This window comes from Rhipicephalus microplus, chromosome 3 (genome assembly GCF_043290135.1).
Source record: "Rhipicephalus microplus isolate Deutch F79 chromosome 3, USDA_Rmic, whole genome shotgun sequence".
NCBI classification, from domain to species: domain Eukaryota; kingdom Metazoa; phylum Arthropoda; class Arachnida; order Ixodida; family Ixodidae; genus Rhipicephalus; species Rhipicephalus microplus.
This window is the reverse complement of record NC_134702.1, coordinates 41,147,201-41,164,811: the sequence shown is the minus strand read 5'-3', so window position 1 is coordinate 41,164,811 and position 17,611 is coordinate 41,147,201. Positions and strand designations below refer to the sequence as shown.

Below are 17,611 nucleotides of genomic sequence, written 5' to 3'. Positions count from 1 at the left end.
CGGCCGCCGATCTGTGTCGCTTCGGGGTGCATTCGGTACGTCAGAACGTAATTCCGGAATTTATTCGAAACACTGGGGCGATGCCAATTTCACGTTTAGAGTACCTACCATGTCACATGCGGTGAACGTGGAATTAATATCGCCCTCAGATGCATCTCAGGATGACGTGTGTCTCCAAGCGCTTCATATCCACTTGCCCGGCAGTTCATGGTCCCGAGCGTGCATTATTTCACCTGCAACTTTCTCCACTCGGCGAAGAAAGTGCAGCTTTCCATGGTGCTTTGACGCTTAGAAGAAAGGAAACGTGAAAATTGCGCACGAATAAAGGTTGAGTCGTGCAGTGCGTTTAGATAAATAAGCAGCCCTAAGTGTAAGTGGGCGAGAAAGAAAAATCACAAGTGGGGGGGAAATGCCAGAGTTTGAGGTGCCTAAAAAAGTGGAGTAAAAAAAAAAAAACAAGAGAAGGGGCACTGTGCCTGATAACAAGCGCAGATTTGAGGAAAAAAAAAAAAGAAAAGATAAGGACTCGAAAAGACTCACGCTCGCTGTGCTCATACCACCACGCCACAGGCGCGTGCGTCTTCACGACCTCGTGGCAGCACAGACACGCACGACTCAGTGAAAACTCGCTAAAGAAGCTCGACTTTCTCTTTCGTGCACCGGAGGGAGAGTAACATCGTTTACGAGCCTCATTCTAGCTCTCCGTCTGTAGCAAGCGCGAGGGGGCATTGGACCACATGCGAAGCAAAACCAAAACTATAGCGAACTCTGTAAAGTGCTGTCAGGGGTGCAGCAGCAGTTCGGGTGGAAGTTGTACAACTCGCTGCATGAGCCCACGTGTCTTGGAAGCTGCCGCTTGTGTTTTCGATCCGAGTCTCGGGGGCAGCGTATAACGTCGTCGCAGGCGCATTGGTACAACGTCCTGTTGGCGGGAGGGCATCAGCCGCCCGTTGGCTGGGTGCATAACCCGCTTGTCGGGTCCTGGATGCGCAGCGAAGAACGAGCGCTGCTCCGTGACCCCTCGAGGCGAAAGAGAAAAGAGAACGTGCAAAGCCAAAGGCTCCGTGACTTGTGGGTGCGTGTGTGGACGGCGGTGTTGCGTGCGAAGCAAAGTGCTCAGCGCAGAGGACGTGGCACCAGGTGCCCCTGGCCGGGCTTCGCGGGGAGATTCGGGTGGCGATGCCGACCTGACTTCCGGTCGTCCGGTATAGCAACTTTTTCCTTTCGTGATTTATTGACTAGGCACGTTTTTTTTTTTTTTTGCCCAGCATTGACGAATGAACTGCTTAAGTGAAGAAACGACGTGATTAAGAACTTCCATGGTTTACGTCCCGTGTAGTTGTAAACAAAGGAAGGCCCCTGCCCCTATGGAACGGCTGCCCGTTCTGCCAGGTCGGGGGCCTTCGTCGAGCCGCTATAATAGCGCCTATTTGCTCCTAGTCTGTTTGTTTCAAGATCAATGCGGAAATAAAGGAATCTGAGTCTGAACTGTGTAGCACAATGGGTGGACACACCGGGACCGGTGCCGAGACGAACGCTTCATAGACCAAAACAGTGCGCACACTCAATTACGATTGAGCCCAATCAAATGGCACGCAATCACTGGGGACGTCGGCGGAACGAGGTGCAGTCAGGCGCGTTTCCGCAGATCCCTTAGAACTTATACGCCGGTAAGCAGGAGAACCAGGAGGCCATCGAATAGGGGGAGCACGTACTAACGATGTAGCTGACCAAACCGGGAGTTATACGGCAGACTCGATATATCACCCCCCAATCCCACCTGACTTCACCCCCGCGATTTGTCCGCGCTGCATGGGTGCAGAGTCGGCAGCGCCTGGAAGACATAGAAGCGAAGCGACCCCGCGAGACTTCCGGCTACCCGCCCTCTCCCGAGACTTCTCTCACGCCCACGTTTCGGTCACGCGTATTCTTTAGCCACACGTGAGGGGTGATTAACAGCTTGCAAGTGACGTCACAGAGAGAGCTTCCCAATGAGCCCCTAGACAACGTCGGCAATATGCAAAACAACTAGCACGCTACTTTCGTTTTGCGTTTTCCGTCTTTTCGGCGTGATTCGTGACGTCAGCAGTCTGTTCACCTGGCGTGATGAATAAGCTCTCGATTGGCTCATGTGTGGAAGATATAAGTTATGAAGTGCTTTTCCATCTAATCACGTCGGATAAACTCAACTCAGTTTTTACCACTTGGGAGGTCTTTAACGTGCTCCTCAATCGAAGTCTTTATTATAAGGATGCCCTTTCATACCCCCTCTCATCTCGTTGGTCTTACCATAGAAAAAAAAAAGAAAGGTTCACGATGAATGACAAGAAAAAAAATGAAGAGATGACGGGCTTTTTACAGCGGCCTGTTTTCGTCTCCCGGCTGCCCTAGAGTAAATGCTAAAAGGAAACACCTCTTGTAATGCACCACCGGCGGCTCTCGGCCACCATTACAATCAAAAACCTGCGTACCTATAACCCTGTACTTAAAAAAAAAAGATAGGGCAGCTTGAGTGAAGGTATGGGGCAGACAGTGTCCCTTTTCGAATATGGTGGTGAAGGGTAGATGACATCCCTTACCCACCCACTTCTTGAGCGCACGTTATGCTTATACTATCAACGACATAACGTGGCTGCTACCGGAGTTGGCAGCACAAAAACAACTCGTTAGTTACAGGTTAGGCCATCCAGAGCTCGCCTTCAGTTGGTTAGGGACAGACGTAAGTAGAATACGGGTTTCGGCCATTCGTGAAGTCAAATACGGAAGATTGTAGGTTTCCCGGGCTACACGTGTAATTTGTACTGGCTAGTCACAACGCGAGCGAAATGTATCTGCTGATGTTTTCTAAGCATCCGCCGCTTTCTGCATGCATCTAACCCTCAGGACAACAAACAAAACGACAGAAAGAAAAGAAACGTGGGAGCTGTGCAGTTGTAACCGCAAAAGCAACCCTACACGCCTCCGCGCTGAGATGCACGTCTCGTTGGGCCTTACGCCGGGGGCTGGGTGAATGTCCAGTCTTTCCGCTACGAGGCGTAGTGCTGCTTCCAGATTTTACTTGCAGCACGCGGAAGCAAATTCTTGTTGAAAATGCGTTGGTGTGAAACACCGTCTGGCATCGCGCAGCTACTGCCTTGAACACGTATTGCCTGTCGGTGCATGCGCGTCCCTCCATCCTTACAATGCTAGTCATGCAATCCTCCCAAACCCCCACTGGCGGCAACGCAGGCTGCTGCTTTCACCCAACGCCTCTGCGCTCTGCAACAAAGCCACCTTCTCATTTCAGTGGGCTATGATGAACGGCGTTCCTTGATCGCTTCGTTATTGCTCGTGTCCTCCAGTGGCTGTCGAAATCGTCGTGAAACGTGTGGGTAGCGAACTGCGAATCCCCGTAATTTGAACCTTCTCAGTGTCACAGGCGACCATAGGGAAGTTTAGTCGAACCTTGCACGCGGCAGATGTCCGACCCAAAGTGCGCCGGCCTATCCAACCCGATCCTGTACAGGCCACAAAGATATGGCTGTTTTTGTGCGACAAAAAAAAGGGGGGGGGGGAGGGGAAGGGGTGAAGGAGAGTGCGAACTTTTGACCGTTCATTCATAATATCCTGCATCAAATTTTATAGGTACAGATATTCGCAGCAAGCTAGGGACACATCGATTGCAAACAACCCTAATTCGATATGTGAGGTTTTAACGTCCTAAAACTACGATATGATTATGAGGAACGCCGTAGTGGAGGGCTCCTGAAATTTCGACCACCTGGGGTTCTTTAACATGCACACAAATCTGAGCACATGGGCCTACAATATTTTCTCCTCCATCGGAAATTCAGCCGCCGCAGCCGGGATTCGATCCCGCAACCTGCGGGTCAGCAGCTGATTACCTTAGCCACACAACCCTAATCGCAACCCACGAACTAAGAACTTGCTATCTGCCTGCGAAAGAGATACTGGTTTATCACTGATACAAGAAAAAGCTTGTGTTTTTTCGTGGAATGCCCCCAGCATTTTTCTTGACCCCTTCTCTCGTTTTCTGTCGCGCAAAAACAGCCCTGTCTTTGTGGCCTGTACAGTAACATGAACCGGATAGTCCAGCAACAAGCACTTGTATCCAACCTGAAGTGCATCGAAGTGAATTGACAGCGAATCATGTTGGCTCATCTCCGTGATGGTAGAGGCGGACTTCATGAACATCGGTTGCCCTCGGAGTTATTGGTTTCTGAAAATCAATACTCATCAAATAAGCTAAATTGACGAACATGCTTGACAATCAGCAAAAATTGCACAAAATCATCTTGGGCACGAAGAAAAAATATATGAAAAATGAAGGAAGAATAAAAACATCAACTTTGGCTTGTCCAGCGGGCCGTGGAAGTCGCCAGGAGTCAAGGATTCCTTGTCATCACCCAGGCGGGGCGGGGCCTCTTGCCTACCCCACAAATGACTCGCAGGGCCTTTCAGTACAGTTTTTGTGGGTATGTAGAGCATCGCATGTCCCATCTGTTGGTTCTTTTTTCCATTAGTAAGTTTTTCGTGTAAGCAAGTTTTCGTTTACTGTCAGTATGAACCACGAACCATCGCACACAACTACCTTACTAAAAAAGCTGTAATGTAAAACTTTTGTGGACAATCCCGTAAATATAGGGAAGTAGGAAGGAGATGTCAATGGGCAGTCATACTACCGTGGAATAACACCACGCATTCAGTGGATGAAAAAAAAAGTTTGTCGCACCGACAAAACGCAAGGAAAAAGCAACGCTTATTTCATTTAGTTCCTTTATTTTTAAAATCATCTGACATTCTTCAAGTAATCTTATAAATTTTCAACTACCCATTCTTCAAGAATTTCCCAGAAAGGGTACGTGTCGTAGGTTTGAAGGAAAAGCAAACAAACAAACATACATTGCTCTCGTTTACGCGTCTTCCGAATGCACGAGGAAATGAGCTATGTAAGCGTTCGAGGAAATTTCAGAAACAAATTCAAGGGACAAGCTTGGTTCACCTGTCCTCAAGCAGAGATTCCGTAGCACATCTAGCGAGAGTTCCCTTTAGAATGTGGGACAATGATATTGTTACTGGCGGGGTCGTGTTCACGAGTGCCTTCAACACCTCCTTCAAAGGCTCTGCGTGGATGAAGGCTCGGAAAAATAGGTTTGTCAGCGACGACATGCTCTAAGAATATGGTCCCAGCATAGCAGACACATTTTGCTTCACGATTCATGGATCCATCACTCATCTTTGTTTCTTTTTTTTTTGAATTGGCAACAAAAGGTCGCGCAGCAGTCCACTCGACCTAAATTTACAAACCGTGAAGTAGATGCTCTCCTAACACGGAAGCTGTGATCTCGCGCCAAGAGCGAAGGTCAGCGAAGATGAATCTGGTGGTGTTGTCTCAGCCATTTTCATCCAGAAACGATCGGTGACGTATACGTATGAAAACGCGATGAAATTGAACAGCAGTCGTTTTGAATGCGCGTGCGCTTACACACCAATAACGAATCTTCGTAACTTGTCGAACATGGACGACTGCTGATATTCATTATTCTCTCTCTCTCTCTCTTTTTCATACAGCTCTCCACATTTACTGCACCGCTAATCCCATCCGTTGCGATGCGTGGCAACACATACTGGGTAACGAATCGCACACACTTACAGAAAGCCTGGCAAATGAAGCAAGGTCGTTTTGCATTGCGACGGTGATTCATTGTCTCGTGCCGAGAGAGCGAGACGGATATCGGCAGCCGTCCGGCAACGTGGCGCGTACCAGGCCACCTCGCCTGGCGGAAGGTCTCTCTTGCTGGCGCGAATAACCATTGGTCGTCTCTAGAATCAAAGGTCGAAGTTTCATCAAACCGAGACAAAGACGCATCCAGTTGGGAAGCCCTGAAGCAGTCAACGATTGAGCCTATCGCACTGTCAGCTCTGCTGATATGTACCTCTTCCTCGCTGCACTTTCGCTCCATAGCTCTGTACTTTTGGACACCCTCTAATCTCTTCGGACCGTACATCCAAGCCGAGCCAAGCCGAGCCAAGCCGGGACCACCAAATGAAAGAGGCGGAAGACGAAGCGGCTCTCTCGATTGCTATTCTTTCTTGTGTGTTCATTGGCAACGCGACGACTACTTTCCTTACAGCCGTGTTCGGCCGGCGTGCAGCTGATGAATGGTGTGCGTCCGGCGTGCAACGAAACCGACAGCCGCGCCGAGGAGGCGGCGGCGAGCACCGTAAAGGTCACGGCGCTTGCATGGAACACGCGTTCGGCGCTGTTTGCGCGCGAAGCATAAAGTATGCGAGGAAGCAACGCGGTGGTCACAGAGGCGTTTTGGATGCGTTGTTGTGGCCTCTCTCATCCCACAGCGTGCGCACAAGCATTGTTCAATGTGGGCCACCCGGTCTGTTGGCTTAAGGGCGGAATGTGTGCGTGGGTGGCGTGCGTGGCCTAATATGCGTCATTCTTTTCATTTGTTGACTAGTAATTATGCGCGAGAAAGAGAGTACATGTGCGCATGTGTGCATACTGGAGGACTCCGAGCTTGCCTCGTATTATTGCTAATGTTCGTCGACGCCTTTGGGTAGACGAGCGGAGAGCGTCTGTAAACATGCATGTTCTGCAGTGTGCAGGTCAGGGAAGTCGCCGTTACTGTAGTTTTCCCTGCGCCTTTTTCGGTGGCGATTAACTTGGATTATTGTCGTCGTGTCTGCGTGCTCGGATTAGTGTATTTAGTCAGCTTAGTTCTCGACAACCTGCATTCTTTATTTATTATGACACCATATTGATGTCTTGATGATGTTAAGATGTCACATGTGACGTCGTGATGACGCCACAGGTATACGTCATCACGTGATTTTGCGCATCACTCGTGCATACGCTGACGGTCGGTGTACGCTTTTGATGGGACATTCAAGGCTTTCACCTAAATAAAGTTTATTCGGTCGAACTGCTCGTACTGTTGGACACCTTTCTTAGAGCGCGCGTTTTTTTAATGCCAAAAAATGCGTATTTAGGCGTCTACCAACTACAATCTGTAAGAAGGAGTCGTTCGAGCGAGTGGCGTGTCAGAACCGTTCGTCGAGATCGAGGGACATGTTCAGCGATCGCGGGCAGTGCTCCGTGGCGGCGCGCCAGTAAGGCGAGTTCCTCTCGGCCCTTCTGCGGCCGCTCATCTTGCCGTAGAGGCACATGGCGTGGCTATCCCGGCACACCTCCCACCACGAGGAGTTCGTGTCGGCGACGTCGAACAGCACGTTCCAGGCCGTCCACGGGACGGGCATCAGCGTGTGCCACGGCAGCACGAGCACGTCCCGGCACGGTCGGCCCTCGGCGGCCAGCGACGCCACGCTGTCGACACCGCAGCGCTCCAGGAGTACGTCGTGGAGCAGCGAAGAGCCGATGGACGCCTTTAGGTTCGCCGGGTGGTGCTCGCTGGCTACGTGCTCCATCGCGTCTCGCAGGAACGGGTGGCCCGCTTTGAAGAACAGGAAACTGTTGCTAACGGCGTCCCCCTTGCGCTGCATGCGAGAGAGAGAGAGAGAGAGAGAGAGAGAGAGAGAGAGAAGTAAACGTTTATTTTGAAACAGTGCCCCGAGCAATACCCGGCGTCACCCTGAGGTGGGAGGGCTCCTTAGTCCAGGAACCATCTGGCTTCTACTGCCCTCTTGGACCTGGCGACAAGTTGTTCTTGTCATAGTAATAAGGGCTGCAGCGCGAGCACGAATGTGCTAGAAGAAACAGACAAAGTCGAGGTACGGAAGGCAAAAAAGGCTGCAGCGCGAGCACATTCGTGCTCGTGCTGCAGCCCTTATTACTATGAATTCAAACCAACTAGCCCAAATCGCCATTCTTCTTCAAGTTGTTCTTGGTCTTACAGGTCCTCGAGGGCAAGCTTCACCTCCCACGTTTCAGTTAGGTCTTCGTTCGTCTGTCCTGCTTCATTTGTCAGTCGTGTATTGTTGCAGATCGCGTCTGGCAATACACTGGCATGCAAGAAGCAATTGTGCCAGGGTGTCCGGTACGTTGCAAAGCGGGCACATACTGCATGCGAGAGATTAAAAGAAACACTTTTATTTTGCGTGAAAAACTCGGAGCCGAAAGTCAAGGCAGCCTTATCGTACGGCTTTTTGCTTTTCACCACTGTCACTGCCTGACCAACGAGCCGTGGCTGCCGCTCAAGGTTACCGATGCGAATCATTGCTTGAAAAGTGGAGTGGACGTTGTAGGATGGAATTGTCAAGCCCACGTTTGGCGATATCAGCGTGCGAGTTCTCCGGAGCGTGAACATAGATGTATGCAGTTTGTGGGCACGATGTGTGTTCGAATTTGGAAGAGATGGGAATGTGTTAGCATCAGGTGTGTGCTCCTCTTGTAGATAAGGTTCATGCAGCGGAGAATGGTTAATCGATTGAAGTATCGGACGCTGAAGGTTTGTGTGTGGAGCAATACTTCACACATAAGCTACCCCCTCCTCGCTTCTATTTATTGTGAGGTGTTGTCCGCCCCTGAACCCTCCTGGTTCAGTCGACGACGATAATTAGTATTATGCTTTACTGCCATCCCAAATGAAATGGGCCGGCGACAAGAAGTGACGCAGCATGTTTGTCATAATCAGGCGTATTGTATCCGTTGCACCATAACGTAGTCTTCCCGATATTTTTTTCTTTCTTCGGTGTAGTCTTGAATTCAATTATTAACCGTTTACTGCGCCCGTAACGACCATGACAGCGCGAATTTTCACCAATGCCCTGAACATAGTAAGTTTCTTATCTGAACCACTGACCAGTTGATGTTTTCATACACTTTGAATCTCAGGGGGTTCTAGCGATTAACGACTTCTTTCGGTCTTGCTAGTGCCAGATTATCCTTTGTGGTGAACCTTGATAGAAATTTCATGTCCATCGTTGCACTGTTTGCACTTCCTGTAAACGCCATATATAGCGTTGCAGTTTCTCTCACTATTCTTAACTGTAACATGGATATCTATGGACCCATATGAGGCCCACGTAGTGACTCGACGACCAAGTTTGCCCCGCACCACATCTCCCCTGATATCTAAAGCCAGGGACAGGAGTTCGCGTCGGCGACGTCAAACAGCACGTTCTAAGCCGGGAAGAAATTATTTTGGAAAAAGAAGGCACCTTCTTAACTTCAGGAGGGCGGGGGGGGGGGGGGGGCGGCACCTTGCAGCGGTCATTTTTTGTCGCTTTGTATGCCATGGCGCAAAAAATGTTTGTTGGTGGTTGGGGGTGGTCTGGTGTTCCATCTCCTGGCTACACCATTGTCTAAAGCTGACATCTACTCACCAGCGCCGTCTGCGAGAGGCAGGAGTGGAACGCGTGCAGTGGCCGCATTACGATAGTGTCCTTGCTGAGATAGACGCCGCCTCGCTTGTAGAGAAGCGCCAGGCGCAACACGTTCGACAAGACCTCCTTGAAACGGGCGTTGTCTTTGCGCTGGGCGCTCCAGGATTCCAGAGGCGTGCCGCGCAGAATATCGGCGACCTGTCGGGCGTATATGACGTGCATGTCTTGAAGGCACAGTTTGATGAGTCTCATTATTTAGAGAAACCATTGTTAACCGTTGTGCCGTCACTTGTTTTTAGTGGCTACGAGCAACGAGTGACACTCTTGTTTTTCTTTCAAGTATATCTTGCCTAGCACTTCCAGTTTTCCGAATATTCACACAAAAAAAGCCTTTTCCAAATGAGACTGGTAGGAAATAGATGTTTGTGGTTAAAGTTAAGAGTCATGTTGAAAACACGTCATATTGTAGCACAGTTTTGGTTAATATATGAGCCAATCATCTGTCGCGATAGTTAAATAAAGTTAACTGAACAACCTCATTGTAAGAGCATGCGGCTTTCCTGTCGATAGCTAGTATTGTCGCGACACCTGGCGGAGATGATTTCAACCACACACTTCTTCTTACGTGGCCTCCGATATTCGCTTCGGCAGCGTGACGAAACACTCTCAAATCAAAGAGTACACCTGAGCAGAGGGAATGCCGATGTGGGATCTACAACTACCAGACAATCAAAGGAGCATTAAAGAGATACGCTTCTTCTTGCGTTGGTAAATGACTCTTTCACAATACCAAAATTACCACACTTGCAGCGAGAACATGCTTTGGTAAACAAGAAAGTGTACACCCCCCCCCCCCCAAAAAAAAAAAAAACACGGGCGCCAACGCCATTTTAAGTTTTCTACGCCAATCACCGTGACTTCATAGATTTTGACGTTCTCTGCCTACGTAATTCCTAGTAGGTAAATAGGAAGTACATTCTCTTCACATTGGGCCAGAGACACAGCGGCCAAGTTGCAGAAATGTTCGTTGAGCGATTGCGGCTCAAATACGGAATAAACATTTCGAAATGACTGACATCACGCGCGAAGATTTCTGCACGAAGTATAAAAAGGAAACGTTGGCCTTGATTTCGCCTTCTATTATTGATTTAGTGATGACGAAATTAACGGCTGTAGAGCTTTCGAAGTATCATTTAGCAGCCGAAATCTGGTTCATTATATCACTTTGGTCTATCTTTAGGCCAAGGATTGGGAAACCCTCCAACGTTTTATTAAAAGTACAAGTGCAACAATGGGCGCTGTAATTTTGTCGACAGAGTATCATCACGTGTAAAGCTCACGGGACGTCTTTACGCTCTCCCATACAGTACCAAGCACTCTAAATTGTTTACTAATTTTTCTAAACACACTTCGGGGCAATAATTGCATGTTCATCAGTCTGCGAGTTGCCCATGTGGAACCACTCGTGGTGAACTCGTTCGCGGCTCAATTTTTGTCAAAAGGGATTTACCAAGTGTGAGGCCCACGAGACGGCTCTTTGCAGTCCCATATTGGAGTACCTAGTACGCTAAATGGGTACCCACCTTTTCTAAACACTTGGGAGTTGAAGGCGCAACTCTCAATCGCCGGTCCTCTGGGACCACAACTATTACACTGCTGCGCGAACTCGTTCACGCAGTAATTTTTGTCAGCAGGGCCTCATCAAGTGTGAGGACCACGGGACGGCTAACGGCTCTCTCATAGTTCAGTACAAAGAGTTCAAAATCGTTAGGCACTTTTTCTAAACACATCTATATAGCAAAATTTGGCACGTTTATGGCCCGGACCAGACGGCACAAACAGGTACCCGGAGAAGTAGTTTCCCTATAGCCTTTTTGGCCTGTTGGATAGCCTGTTTTTGGTCTTGGACCTCTGAACTGAGCAACACAATAGCCATCATCGCTCCCGGAGGGCTTCGTGAGAACTTGTTCATATAGGTTGGGTTATTCCTGTTTAGAAAAAAGTTTACACTATGTCCTGAGCACAAAGATTTCACAGCATTTCAGTAATAAGGGGTGTACATATACTTTGGCACATCTATGCGCCAAGACAAACATCACTACGTTGCACTGAAGACATCATTGCCCTAATATACATGACAATGTTGGCACACTTGTACACAAAAACTCAATGTGATATTATGATACAATGAATGGTATAACAATGCAATAGATGCTATAAAACAAACGGCAGCAGTTCGCAGCTACAGCCTCTCATCGGTTTCGCCGAAGACTGAACAGCCCTGTAACTATTAAAAGAGCCGAAAAGCACCCGCGCGGAAATCGGCCGTTGGACACGAATCTTCGCACACCCTGTCCCCGAAAACCGCCATGGACCGCTCGCCAAAAAAATGCGAGAGACCACACATTCAATCGTCGCATGTCGATTGGTCTCAACCATGACGCAGCTGGGGCAAGTGGAAGTGCGGACTACCTGCCATCGCTGCAACCGATCTCGCGTGGCGAGCAAGCCCCAGCCCAGCCTCCAGACAAAGTCTCTGAGATGCCCTGGCAACACTGCGGCAGTTATTGGTTTCCAAGGGCGGTTCGTTATAGATTAACGATGCTGGGGCACCAAGGGCCGTAGAAAGGCGGCCATTGGGTCCACCACATTAGATTCAGCCACATCTATTTCTGAGCACGTAGCCTCCAAACGTTGTCCAGGTATAGGTGTAGATAGCTCCTGTGGAGGTGCACAGGATTTGGGTAGCAGTCTGTTCGTAGCTGTCGACACTCAGATGCTTGGTGCCTGTCTAGACTCGGGTGAGGTGCGGAGAAGACGCGCCTTACAAAGTTTCATTTTTCGATTTCGCACCGAAAACCTGAACCAGCAGCGTGACGTCACGTGTTGCGAAGTTTCTCCGCATTTCGGGCCAACATCGGTTCCTTCATGTTTCTGAAACTTGCGATACGTTAAGTCGCCGGCTCCCTAAGAGAACACGTTGCGATAGTATTTTATTTTTTACTGCTAAAGCATACGAACCCACTTCATCGTGTCCACAAACATGACGCCGCAGGCCAGCATGGAATCACTGCGTTACAGGTTACCAGCTAAACGGTGCTGGAGAAGGAGTGATTCGCTCATTACGGGGCGCGTCGTGAGGAGTTTGCTTTGCCGGTGGTTTCAAAACAACTCACTAGAAAATCAGGTTACGGCCACGGGCGAAGTCAAAAGTTGGAGAAATGTGGGTCACCGCTGCTGAACGTGCAAACCCAATTCGCTGCTTATAACAGGACTAACGAGACTAAGCTCGTCGGAAGGTTTCGAAGCGAGTTTCCTTTATCAGCGTCGTAAATAACAACGTGGCAAAGATGGTAGAAACTGCATAAAAGCGCATTCTTTTTTCAGCAAACATAGGGGGCTATGTATTCACAGTCCTATATTTGAAGACCGAAGCTCTAGATGCCAAGGGCGTAGCCAGAATTTTTTTTTTTTTCGAGGGAAGGCGGGGGGGGGGGGTCAGCCATACTTTACGTGTGCTCTTGCTTGCGTTTGTATGACTGCGTGCATGTAAACGCAAGCAACATCGAATATTTAGGGTGTGTGTGTAGGTGCTTGAACAGCGCCCCCCCCCCCTCTCGGCTACCCCCATGCTGGATGCCCCATCACACGCGAAAGTTAACCGACAACCTGTGTCGGCGTCAACACGGGTTATACGCAAACAATATTCATAGGGTTATGGTGCCGCAAGTCACAAAAATGTGCGACGTCAATGAGAACGTGATGACGTCGCTATAACGTAATCGCAACTGGCTCCACATGATGACGCCACCACATCATCGCTCGGTCAAACGGGTGGACATCTGCAAAGCCCTGCGATGGGCCGCCGCTCTTGGAGACAAGGTATAAAAACCACATTCGGTACAGAAAGCTTTAGGAGGTGGTGGTGCAGGAACAATACAATAACTGAGAAGTATATTGATAGATAGATAGATAGATAGATAGATAGATAGATAGATAGATAGATAGATAGATAGATAGATAGATAGATAGATAGATAGATAGATAGATAGATAGATAGATAGATAGATAGATAGATAGATAGATAGATAGATAGATAGATAGATAGATAGATAGATAGATAGATAGATAGATAGATAGATAGATAGATAGATAGATAGATAGATAGATAGATAGATAGATAGATAGATAGATAGATAGATAGATAGATAGATAGATAGATAGATAGATAGATAGATAGATAGATAGATAGATAGATAGATAGATAGATAGATAGATAGATAGATAGATAGATAGATAGATAGATAGATAGATAGATAGATAGATAGATAAAAGCTTCATTGAGAAGCTGAAGGTATCCGCCCCCGTTTTATAGGGAAAGAATCACGGGCTGCTTCCACGCATATAGGAACGGGAGGCCTATATCTCCTCGCCGCCACGTCGTGGGTCTTCTGGATGGCCTTGAGGTTTTGTTGAAAAAAAAAAAAAGATGGCTTTCAACTTCCAGTCGCCTTAGGGGAATGCATAAGTTATGCTCTGGGTCGTTATTATCACCACTAAATCACCGTTATATCGACTTAAAAGTGTTTAATGTTTGGCTTACCTGCACGCTTCCAAAAGCCACGTTGGGGAGACCGGCCAGCATGTGCTTGAACGGCCCGTCCAGCCACGAGTCGGTGCCGTTCGCTGCGTCCACCGCGGCGAGCACGTTCACTGCCCAGCCGGGGTGATGCTTGGCCGCCGACTCGATGGCGCACGCGAAGCGACCGGTGACTTCGGGCGGGTACGCGGTCTCCAGGAACAGAAAGCGTCGTTCACGATCAGTCCTATCCACGCGTCCCCTGCCTCCTAGACAGAGCGTGCCAATTTATAAGGCCTGTAAGGTGCGTACTGCAGAAGGGCGTCGCAACACATAGACGTACGCGACAATCCAGTTTTGGCGGAATGATCGTCAAAGGGGAGAAAAAAAAAATTTCATCAACTTGTGTGTTAGGCACAAAGCTACAAAGGACTGCTAACGTTGTCAATGGCTCGAAGCTATAAACTACGCCTCTGTGGGACCACCATTCTATCATGCGAGCCACTGGCGTAGACGGGGTGGAAAAGAGGGGTCCAGGTCCTTCCTTCCTGGAAATTCTTCAATTTTGCATGTGCATGTATACACGTGCGCAAACGTACACTAAAATACACAGTTATTGATTCTCCCTCCCCGAAATCAATTTCTGGCCACGCCCCTGGTGTGGGCTAATCAGGAGGGTGAAATAATAAAGTATAAGGGGGACTTAATATACCATTTTAAGGGAAAGAGATTGCATATGACAACTTAGTCTGCAAAGTAAATTCATATGGACTTCGCTTGCAACTGTGGACCACAGAACGAGTACAATTTTTTTCTCTTTTTTTTTTGCTCTTTCGTTGAGAACCTCTTGATTGAGAGGTGTCATCAGAAAAGAAAGGATCTATGACAGTTCAACGGTTTGCATTGTTCCCATCTGTTTTGCTACCAAGGCATCTGATTAACTGTTTTATTTAATGATGGACAGTTGTGTACGCCAAACGCCGGTGTCTATGGAAGCATCTAATTCGTATCTAAGTGAACTATTGGTGCATTTGTGCTAAAGTCAAAGAATATGGTTAAGTTTTCATAATAATATCGTAGCTTTGGAACGCGATACTTAAGCACTCATTATTTGCTTCTCTTCGGCGTACATGGGTATCATTGAAGTTGCTGCACATTGACTTTGGAAAAAGAAGAGTAATAGGGCTCATCACATGGCGCAATCGGGGGTATATCTGCACGTCATAAAGTCTTCGCAGAAACTTACTCTTGTAACCTTCGCCACCGATGGTGATGTAGGCGGTTACCACGACAATGACAGCTGCCGCGGTGAGTCTGCGGAAGAATAGAAAGAAAGTAAGACGAGAAAGACGAAAGTTTGGCAAAAGAGAATCCGCAAAGAATGAGAGAAATGTATAATCCGTGACTCTGGTGCCGTAGGTGTCTCGTTACGTTATGATAAGCACTGTGATGTCTGCTACCAAGTTTTATATTATTTTGAAAAAATTTAATATCGTCGATACCGCCTTTAATAATAACTACGAGCAGTACTGGACTGCTAATGCGAAGGTCACGCCGCACCGAAATGTCGACCACGGCGGCCCCGTTTAGGAGGAGGCGAGATTCTCGAGACCAGTGCACTTGATTTAGGTGTGCGCTAATGAACACCAGATGGCACAAATTTCCGAAGCCCTCCTTTACGGCGTCCCTCAGACGCATGTCGTAGTTCTGAGACGTATACAAAAGCCAAACGATTATTCTTAACAACATCGAGCTCGTATAACCGTCACACAGAAGCTCGCTCGACCTCTCCCGTTATTTGAGGTTAGAATTACCTTGACAGCCCTTTTTTTTTTCATGAAAATGAATACGTCACTCATAATCATTTGGTGGTATCGAGACGTTAAACCCATACAATTAATGTATTGCAGGAAATGAAATGAAACCCTTTAAAGAGCTAGAGGTTAGAATGCGCACATGGCATAAAAACGGAGTGTTAGCAATCACGAAATTCACGATCATGGACCCTCATCTCTTTTTAACCGCCATAGCAACACAATGAAAATCAGATGATATGAAAGTCACGGAACAAACTCACAGCGCCAAAAACTGGGACAGATGATAAAGAAGAGGTCACCACGAGCGCTGTGAAGTTACTAAAATAAATATTAAAGAAAGCGGAAAAGGTAAACCACATTTTTTTTTTTTTGACGCACATGACCGCAGTCTTGCACAGATGGCTCGCAAAAGCCGCGAAAGACACGAACAAAGTGACCCGGGTATGATACCAGGTTTCTGCAAAGATTAAATTCATTTGCTAGGAAGGTAATTGGCTAACACGTGCCTCGCCATTCTTTTCCTGTGCTTCTGGAGGTAGCGTAGAACTTGCTTTAATCATAGACTGAGACAGCTTGCCGCTCCCGAGTACATCGTACTCTAAATCGTGAAGTGTTCGTTCTAAACAAAGGCTGCGTTAGCTTATTTTTTTCGCGCATTTTTCCGGGCGCGCTGATTTTTTTTTTTTTTTGTATCTAGTAATACAAACTCGACCTGGCTTCCGAACTCTTAATGCGAACGTAGCCTCGCACCCAGGCACAGCGGCCGCATTTTTCTAGGCCGAAGCTGCGTCTAGAATAATTTTTGAGCGCTTTAGAGTAACATACGCACTATATACTGGAGGGGAGCCGCAAGCTGGCCCGCTTATACTCGTGACGCAAAAGGAACAAATACATGTGTTTAGAAAACGTGTTTAACGATTCAGAGTACTTAGTACTTTTACATGTGAGAGCAGAAGGCCGTCTCAGATCAATTTGGCTTTACATGTCTTTAAAAAAAAAAACGAACCGCTATCATGTGCTTAGAACAAATGTTCGCCGGTCTAGAGTACGATGTACTCTTACTATATGGGAGAGAAATGAGTGGTCCCAGTTTCAAGAACATTAATAGTTTGACCGTATGTGTTTGAAAAAAAAAATCAAAGCATATCCCCGGAGTGCATGATGATGAGTGGGGCGAAGCATTCTAAGTCCGTCCTTCCGTGTGTATGTCGTGTGTCCATCCGTGCGTCCATCCCTGCGTTCGTTCGTGCGTCCGTCCGTCCCCCCGCCCAACCATCCATGCGTCCGTCTGTGCGTCCATCCATCCGTCCGTGCATCTAGCGAACACTCCAAGTACTGCCACCTCGCATCTTTGCATCATATGTTCATCATATAGAAGTACCGCCATCAAGCGCAATTTCCAGGGGCTAAACGAGAGGTGGCACGGCCGGACAAAAGGAACGGCACGTGCCCACGTCCTTACGGCCTGCGCTTCGTGTCTGGTTTCCTCCTTTCACCGCCGCTAGTTCATGGCTATATACTATAGTTCACTATATTCATGGCACTGCAGCCCAACCCTCGCTACATCTTGCTGAAACCAAGGAGGTTACGCCGAGCGAGTTTAATGTGCACGCCCCGCCGCGGTGGTCTAGTGGCTAAGGTACTCGGCTCCTGACCCGCAGGTTGCGGGATCGAATCCTGGCCGCGGCGGCTGCATTTTCGATGTAGGCGAAAATGCTAAAGCTCCATGTGCTCAGGTTTGGGTGCACGTTAAAGAACCCCAGGTGGTAAAAAGTTTCGGAGCTCTCCACTACGGCGTCTCTCATAATCTTCTGGTGGTTTTGGGACGTTAAACCCCACAAATCACTCAGTTTAATGTGCACGGCAACCTTTTCTGCTCAGATATTGGCCTCCGCTAGAGGCCAATATCTAGAGATTG

The 17,611-nt window shown here is 48.1% G+C and overlaps 2 protein-coding genes across 8 annotated transcripts in view; one reads left to right on the top strand and one right to left on the bottom strand.

Annotated features, from left to right (window-relative positions):
* Window positions 1-17,611, top strand: part of LOC119176002 (uncharacterized) — a 353,641-nt gene that overhangs the window by 125,933 nt on the left and 210,097 nt on the right. The gene's annotated exons all lie outside the window — the stretch shown is intronic.
* LOC119175991 (lactosylceramide 4-alpha-galactosyltransferase) overlaps window positions 6,909-17,611 on the bottom strand; it is a 48,906-nt gene continuing 38,203 nt past the window's right edge. For 5 of the 6 annotated variants that reach the window (XM_075889321.1, XM_075889322.1, XM_075889324.1 and 2 more), the window contains 4 exons: window positions 15,123-15,190; window positions 13,901-14,145; window positions 9,298-9,495; window positions 6,909-7,509 (listed from right to left, as the gene is read on the bottom strand). In XM_075889321.1, coding sequence (XP_075745436.1) covers window positions 7,057-7,509; window positions 9,298-9,495; window positions 13,901-14,145; window positions 15,123-15,190 — 964 coding nt within the window. In that variant the 3' untranslated portion in view covers window positions 6,909-7,056. The remainder of the gene's footprint in view (window positions 7,510-9,297; window positions 9,496-13,900; window positions 14,146-15,122; window positions 15,191-17,611) is intronic. The other variant, XM_075889325.1, reaches the window with a different exon arrangement.